Consider the following 8,784-nt stretch of genomic DNA (forward strand, 5'->3'; position numbering starts at 1 on the left):
TGGACATACATTTGTGTTACAAGCAACCTGATGCAAAGGCTCATAGCTAGATGGTTTTTTCTAGGGCTACTATCGGAGGACGCATATGCTCATCTAAACAATAAAAACTGTATGTATGAGTAGTGTGGGTCCATCAGATTTAGACATGGATGTAATTGCTTTAAAAGTGTTTCCTGTATCACTGATAGGAGATGCTACAATATGGTTGTCTACGCCACTATATAACTCAATCACCACGTGAGATGAGCTACATAGAGTGTTCTTAGCCAAATATTTCTCGATATAAAAGAAGATGAAGCTGAAAGATAAAATTCATAATTTTATGGATACACCTAGAGAATTAATTAGTGATGCATGAGAAAGATTCACCGATTACATGAGCAGTGTTCCGAATCATTGAATTAATGACGAGTCATTAAATGAGTACATTAATCATGGGATAGATGACAATGGGAAGGTTGTGCTAGATATTATTTTTGGAGGACCTTACGGAGCAAAATATATTTCACGAGATTGTTCAAGAGTTGGAAAATATCTTCAAGAATAATAAGGTGTGGAGCACTCGAACATCGCTAAAACAAGTACTTTTTCACTGCAAGCAACACAAAACCAATCCAATGATGATATTCGTGAAGAGATGACGTAGTTGAGAACAAAGGTTTGCTTAGTGTTGAAATATGTAAGCGGACATGCTGAGATAGTAAATGCGGTAAACTATCATGCTAGAGCACCACCAGTAGAGGAGTATATTTATGAGAAGGATTCAATGGTCAAACAGGGATTTCCGTACCAACACCCGAGCATCCAGTCTGAATCATTGGCGCCAAGGTCAAGTAAATCAAGGTTGGAACTTGAGTAACTACAACCGTGAAGGGAATTATGTTAGTGATAAGAACTACAATTTTGATGACAACAACATGAATGGTTATGACAACAAGAATGGGAAGAGTGGACCCTATATTACACTAGGAAACCAAGATAGAAGATCGAGTATGAGCCACATTAAAGATATGATGAACCAGATAACGAAAATGTTTGAATCAATCATGTAGGAGAATGAATGTTTTAGGAAGTTTTTGACTAATTAATTAGTCTTAGACGAAGTGAAATCTCATACTTTAGGCTTAAAATAGGTTTAAAATGACGTAGTTTAAGTACCAAATGCATAGGGAACAAGACCAATATGAATCTAACTTAAAACGGACGAGGTGACGGAGAAGAAGGGCTCCACGGGCCGTTTAAAGCATCACGACCCATCTAGTGGGTCCTGATGTTGCCCTGCCTGACAGGGCTTCACTAAAACAAACATAATTTTTTACTCCAGGATCGGAATTAGGAAAACTTAGTGGTGTTGGAAAGAGGACTCAAAGACCTTTAATTAAATAGTTCATAAGACATCTGATTCATTTTGTATTAAAAGATCTAATCACTTAAAGTTGAGCAAAAACTCAAAACCTGATGAGCCCGTTTCATGGACGACTTTAGGGTTCGAGTGAAGCTTCACGGACCGTCTAAGTGTTTATGGTCCTTCATAGAAGTCTTGGGGATTTTATTACCCTTTCACGGATGACTTCATGGTCGGTGTGAAGATTCACAGACCATCTAGGTGGATGTGGTCCTTCACATTTACTGGGTACAACTTCCATGGATAGGGTGATGGGTCGTGGACCTCTTCACGGCCCGTGAACCCCTTCCTAGATTGCCTTTTTTCTTTTTTTTATTCCAACTTCAATTTTTGAGGTGTTACAATATATCCCATTCGGATCATTCGTCCTTGAATGAAGACTATACAAGCTGAGTTTGGAAGGAAGGAGCTCGATCCTTACCAACTGAGTACTAGAAATTGATATCTAACTGAAATGAATTCCATAAATATACAATTGTGCTGAAATGCAAGAATGAATGTTTTAGGTAGTTTTTGACTGATTATTAGTCTTAGACGAAGTGAAATTACATAGTTTAATCTTAGAATAGGGTTAAAATGATGTAGTTTAAGCACCAAACTCATAGGAGAAAAAACTATTACGACCACGACTCAAAATTGATGAGGTGACTGAGAAGAGTGGCTTCACGAGCCATTCAAAGCATCACAACTCGTCTAGTGGGTCGTGATGTTGCCCTTCCAGAAAGGGTTTCACTTAAATGGGTATAACCTTTTACTCCAGACTCAGAATTAGACGAACTTGGTGGCATTAGAAAGAGAACTAAAAAACCTTTGATTTGATAGGTCATGGGCCACCTAATTCATTTTGTGATGAAATATATGATAGCTTGAAATTGACCAAAAATTCAAAACCTAATGAGCCCCTTTCATAGAGGACTTCATTGTTCGTGTGAAGCTTCACAGACCATCTAAGTGTTCGTGGTCCTTCATGGATGACTTAACGGTCCGTGTGAAGCTTCACGGATTGTCTAGGCGTCCATGGTCCTTCAGAATTGTCGGGTGCAACTTCCACGGATAAGGTGATGGGTCGTGGACCTCTTCATCGCCTGCAAACCCTTTCGTGGATTGATCTTTTTTCTTTTTCATTCCAAGTTCAACTTTCTAAGGTGTTACAAGAAGTTTCACTTTATGGTGAGAGTGGGTATAGTTCTAGGTCATCGGATCTCTTGCTAAGATATTGAGGTTGACAAAGTAAAGATCGAGGTGATTGAAAAGTTGTCATCACCTATCTTTGTGAATGGGTGTTAGAAGTTTTCTAGGACATGCTAGTTTTTATCTAAGATTTATTAGTGGGTTTTGGGATTTTTACCTAAGATAGAAAATTTGTGTTTTCATGAATTGGAGCTCGTTTCTTGATCGATTATAATGGTTTTTTCAACCACGAGTTCCTCTTTGATTGTAGTTTGTGTTTTTTCAAATAAAAATTTGATTTTAAACTTTCAATTTTTGAAGAAAACTTTCAACTATTTTACCCTCTGGTTTCTAGTCCTGTCGTATCTTTGGGATGTTGTTGATTATTATTTTCATTCTTGATAGTAGTACCTTATTTTAATGATTGTTTGGTAGATGTAATACTCTAATAGATTTATTCGGATGACGTTCAACCTTTGAGATATATTTGACTATTTTTATTTTAGATCGAGATGAGCAGTTAATCTTTCATAAGAAGTCAACTGTGAAATGAGTTGGGGTATGAATTTTAGATGCTGACAAGTGTTGACTTTCTTGGTTACCCCATGTGGGGCCTATTTGTGATGCTTATTGTTATTGAAAACTGTGATACTTGAGAAATTACGTGAGTGAGGGGTTGTGTGAACTATTTTTATACTTGATATTGAGATGACCGAGTTAGTGGTTTGAATTGATATTGATCATCTAAAAAATGAAAGAAGGTAATTGAGTCAAATGGTTTCTACTACTGTCCTACCATATGAGGATGTTTTCAAGACTTATTGGGTTTAGGGGACTTTATGCTATTAAATCCTTGATTAATTGATTATGCATTGTGTTGTATGTATTGTAATGCATTCATCTTCATTCAACATATCGTTCATGGGTATATGAAAAAATGGAGAAATACTATTTTTGAGAAAGAAAATGAGACACCTTAGTTTATCCTTGACCACGAGCTAGGTTGCAAGTTGATAAGATATTGATATTTTGATATTTGTATATGGAGTGAGAGTCCCCCATGGGTCTGAAAACTAACACTCTCCAAGGTGTATAAGACAACCTTGATTCCACCACATCATTTCATCATCTCATTGCATCCAATTGCATTGGACAATTTTGTTGTGTAACTTGTTGGTCGAGTATTACATGTAACCCTAAGTGTTTACTTTTTTCACGTTGTTATTATATATATTGGCAACACTGACGCCGGAATGAGACTTTTTTTTTGCAGGTGGAATCATTTTATAGTACTTTATTTCTTGAGTCTAATTAGTTGCTTATATTCCATTAGTCTAATCGACTGAGTACATTGGATTGTGCTCACCCTATTTTTGTTATCTTTCTTATGCGGATCCCAATCAGGGTGATCTTCCTAGCGGTTGATCAAATGTAGCAATTTCTTTTTATTTGAACTTGTGGTGAGGATCCGCTTTCTGGATCGTCATTGATCTTCATCTATCATTTATCGTCTTTAATATCTTTTTAAAGAGTAGAGATGTATTCCAAATTCTAAAAATACAATAGATGTTATTTATGTTTATAATACCAGGTTTTAGGAATTCCTTGAGACCTTTACTGACTCCGGAGTAAAGATCCATGTTTTACTGAATGGAGATTCAATGCAGAGCACACCTTCATTATGTATAATAGTATTCTTTCAACTAAATTGGTGAACTCTCTTATTTCAATATTAAAATAGTGTGGGGGAGGGGGGCGCGGATATTGGTGTATATGCATTTTATTATTAAAATAAAATATTAAGTGCATATGTTAGTACATACAAATTGTGGTAGATGATGACAATTAGTTCTTGTAATTTATACGATCATTAGTTTTTCGGTAACTTATGTGACCATCAGCTACTTAACGTATGTAACATCTATCCATTATATTCTACCCATATTACTATACCTCATTCTATCCATTGATTATATGGAAAACTTCTTCACCTATAAATAGTGGTATTTCTTCCTTTGTGAAGGGCTGTAAGAAAGCCGAGAAGTGTGAAAAAATATAGTAGTGTATAGTAGTGAAAGAGAAAGTTGAGACAATGACAATATTCTAAGTCTTCAACTATATTCACTATATAAAAGAGTGTATATATGTTTAAGGAATGTGTTGTTTTTGTGGAACTTAGAACTCTTCAACTAATCAGTAGTTGTTTGAATTGTATGATGTTGTTGGTCTATTGTATCCTGGAGGGGTTAAGTAAAGAGTAATATTGTTGGATCGATGCAGATTATGTCGCATGGGCTTGAATCTCTTTAAAGAGAGCAAGATTATAAAACATTTCTTATAATACACCAACGATAACTTGAAGTTAAACTTTTTTTTAGGTTGCATGAGAGATTATTGAAACACACGAAAATGTATGATGGATTTCTCAAGCTTGTAACACATTTATGATAATACACCAAAGATACAAGGTAAATTAGTCTAGCATCACTCAAATGCATCACCAGAGGATACATGGAGTTGAAAAGAAAGAAAGATACATATGTGAGAAATGGGGAAAAAAACCAAAATAAATAAATAAAGGCTAAACAATGCCTAAACCAAAAGGAGATTTACAGATTTCCCTTCAACCATCATATAGAGAGCATGAACTTTTTCAGTTAAACAATTTGTTTTGATATGCTTTTCACTCAAAACGAAGACAGGTTAATATAATGTGTTTTGTGAATATATTCAAGGCTCCATTTTTGGAGCAAATGTCATAACAGCATCTGCCACAGTGAGGAAAATCTTGTCTTCACCAATCATATCGGCAAAACCAGAAGCATGAAGCTTGTCGATCACCATTGTCCCCGGATTTGCCAGAACAAGCTGTAGACACATTAAAAGTTTAATGGTAAATATACATGAGCCGTGTTTATACTTAGAAAATACTTGTATACATTAGCTTACCTCGACATTTCTTTTCTGGAGTGACTTATACAGATCTTCTAATGAGTGAATTCCACTAGTATCGATATCAGTAACAGCTGCACAAAAAGCAAGTTACTCAATTGAAATCTCAGGGAAAATATATTAAGAAAGACGGAGAGTCAGTTCCTTACGTGACATCTCAACTATCAAGTACTGGATCTTTTGTTGATTAGTTTCTTTCAGCATTTCATCTTCATCAGTTAGCCATCTTAGTATCCTGCAAAACAATGACATGAATTTAGGTCAGGGGTTTTAAGAAAGTACGATATCTTTAAGGTAATGAAGTAGTAGTAGTACCTATCCCTCATGTAATTGGAGTTTGAAAAGTAGATAGCAGAATCAACTCTCACAATAAGAACACCAGGGACCTTTGTTGATTCAGGATATTGCTGCATATTTCTGTAAACTCGTGTCCTAGGGACCTTGCCAAGCACCACAATCCGAGGCCTTGTGACTTGGAGGAGGATTTTGGCAAATGATATAGCAACCTGTATCAAACCATAATCTTGAAGTTCCTTACTATGATGTACGTAATCGCAACCAATCAAAGAAATTAAAAATTGTTCAGGTTGTTTACCGCGATCAAGAGGCCTATCTCAACAGACTGGAAAACAACCCCTAAGAAGGCTCCCATGCAAGCAACAAAATCAAACTTATCAATCTTATACAGAAGAGTCATTGCATCGATATCTATCAACCCGATAACTGCAGATATGATGATGGAAGCCAGTATAGCATTTGGTGTGTATTTGAACAATGGTGTGATCAGTTCTAAAGTTAGCAACACAACACAAGACATGACAATATTTGAGACTGCCGTCTGACATCCAGCCATATAGTTGACTGCTGAACGAGAAAAGGAGCCTGCACACAATTCAATCAACTTACTGAGAAAAATCCACCATCAATTTAGTACTAAGAATAAGTGTAGGATTGTTTTTCGACATACCAGTAGCCACATAACAGGATGTCATTGACCCAACTATATTCATTGTTCCTAAAGCAACCATTTCTTTGTTTCCATCCAAACTGTAATCCTTCATTGCTGCAAATGTTCTTCCAATTGCTACAGCCTCCTATAATTTCAACAAGTTCGTTATAAGCTTTTCTCCTCAAAAGAACGATTGTCGGATAAATGATGAGTTTAACTTACCGTTAGTGCTATCAAACCAGCAATTACACCAATTCTGAATCCTTTAGTTAAATATTCACCACTGAAATAAATATCGTTCACTGATGGAGGATTGATCCCTTGATCGATGTGTCTTACCTTTGATGGTTACAATAAGATCAAATGTAAGGGAAAAAAAATCATATTCTAACATGAGAATCATAGAGTAAATTTTCTATATCAAAAACTCACAATTTGGACATCATGTTTTTCAGCATGGAAGATAAACACAAAGAATGTCGAGAGGATAACAGATATCAACGGAGCAATTGCAGGCACCCAAAAGTATTTCTTGTTCTTCTTTCCCTGTTCAACAATAATTGGCAAATCAAAACAACATAACCCTGATGGTTGTGCTGAAAGAGCATCAAGAAATTTGTTTAGATTCTTACGATGAACTTGGCGACTAGAAGGAAAGCCAAGAAAGATAGTCCTATCACAATAGTCTGCCAGTTCCACTGGGGAATTCAAACATAAAGATAGTTAGTTAGGTTGCTCTATTAAAAGAAAATGAAAAAGGAACAGATAGAATTTGTGTTAAATTACCCCATGATGTGCTGCAGCAAAAACTGATTTCGTAACCGAAACAATATCAGTTTTCTTAGTGAATTTCTTTATGCCAAGCAGACCCTTAAGTTGTTGAAGGCTGATAGTAATGGCTGCTCCGCCCATGAACCCAACAATCGCAGCATGAGATAGAAAGTCAATCAAGAAGCCCAACCTAAAAAGAAAAGCAAGTCAGCATAGATTCAAAGAGTAGTAATTATTCGATATTTAGGAAGAGGAAATAACCTGAAAAATCCAAGAACAAACTGTGTAACGCCTGCGAAAAATGTAGCAGTAAAAGCAAGACGCTGATACTCGTGTTTTTGCTTAACAGGATCAAGTTCTTGCTGAAGCATACTTCCAAGCAACAGAGACACCACAGCCACTGGCCCTATCGCAATATCTCTTGAACTTCCCATGAATGCATAAACCAACGGTGGCACAAAGCTACTGTCTGTAATTAAAAAAGAAGAAAAAGTTTATGTCTTTCACCTAAACAAGAGTGTGCCGTCAATAAAGTAGGTGAAAATCATCAGCTCTTGTCGAGGGTTCAAATTCTAGTGGAGATAGAAAATACTACTAGATAATTTCTTACAATCGACCTAATATACACATATGTAGCAGAACAGTATAACGTGTCTGCAATATATTTGGCATCACGGAATGAACTTACATAGCCCAAATTGAGCATCCAAGTTGGCAAGTTTAGCATAGCCAATGTCCTGCAAGGACAAGTTCAAAGACAAATGTACTAGTTAACATAAGAGTGAAATAGAAAAGGCTCAAAATGATGACATTTTTGTAGTATATTAATTACCTGTGGAATACAGAGAGTGGCTATAGTAAGTCCAGCAATAAGATCACCTTTAAACTTAGAGAAATTATAAGACCTTCCCCACTCAAGAATAGGGAAAACAGCTTGAATACCAAGAAGCAATTTCTTTGACTTAGATTGATCCTTAAAATTACGCAACGGATCATCATGGAAGAAAGTTTCTTTCACAGTCTCAGTGATCTCCTTGAGTAAGTTTGTTTTCGGAGGAACGCCTACTTTGTGAACATATGGCAAACCATTCTCCGAATACCTCCGTGAGGAAGCCACTCTTGATATGTCCGTTGCCATATTTTCAGGATTGTCATTCACACGATGACTCATTCTTAATTAACCTGCTACAAGACGAACATTACAATAACATCAATGTCCATACAAGAGAAAGGACAAACAACTAAAAACACAATTCTACTATTTGTGAAAATAGGTCATAGGCCTAACTCACACCCCAAAAGCCAGCTCAAAGGGAGGAGGATTGTCCAAGCCTTATAAAGAGTCCACCCATCTCATTAACCACCGATATGAGACTTTTGTCATTCTTTAACACTATTCATGTACAAATACTAAATTTATCGTCATTATAAAATTCAAAACTCATAAAATTTATGTAGGAGAGCTTACCTAAGAAAGATTGATTAAATTGTTGCAAGAAGAGATAGTTACAAAAAGGGAAAAGGGAGTGTTACTTAT

General features: G+C 36.1%; 1 protein-coding gene and 1 non-coding gene across 2 annotated transcripts; both read right to left on the reverse strand.

Annotated features, from left to right (window-relative positions):
* Positions 1 to 295: 295 nt before the first annotated feature.
* LOC114074564 lies at positions 296 to 402 on the reverse strand. The gene has a single exon (XR_003574984.1). It is a non-coding gene; the product is annotated as a small nucleolar RNA R71 (small nucleolar RNA).
* A 4,564-nt stretch (positions 403 to 4,966) lies between these two features.
* On the reverse strand, positions 4,967 to 8,784 carry LOC107032515 (sulfate transporter 1.3-like). Its single transcript, XM_015234118.2, has 14 exons — positions 8,716 to 8,784; positions 8,080 to 8,429; positions 7,936 to 7,984; positions 7,509 to 7,716; positions 7,263 to 7,437; positions 7,109 to 7,174; positions 6,909 to 7,022; positions 6,699 to 6,815; positions 6,495 to 6,621; positions 6,123 to 6,409; positions 5,843 to 6,033; positions 5,677 to 5,762; positions 5,525 to 5,601; positions 4,967 to 5,443 (listed from the first exon to the last, which is right to left on the reverse strand). Exons 2-14 carry the CDS (start codon positions 8,416 to 8,418, stop codon positions 5,306 to 5,308), a joined length of 1,974 nt encoding a protein of 657 aa, XP_015089604.1. The 5' UTR covers positions 8,419 to 8,429; positions 8,716 to 8,784; the 3' UTR covers positions 4,967 to 5,305.

The sequence above is a fragment of the Solanum pennellii genome, chromosome 10, assembly GCF_001406875.1.
Source record: "Solanum pennellii chromosome 10, SPENNV200".
NCBI classification, from domain to species: Eukaryota; Viridiplantae; Streptophyta; class Magnoliopsida; order Solanales; family Solanaceae; genus Solanum; species Solanum pennellii.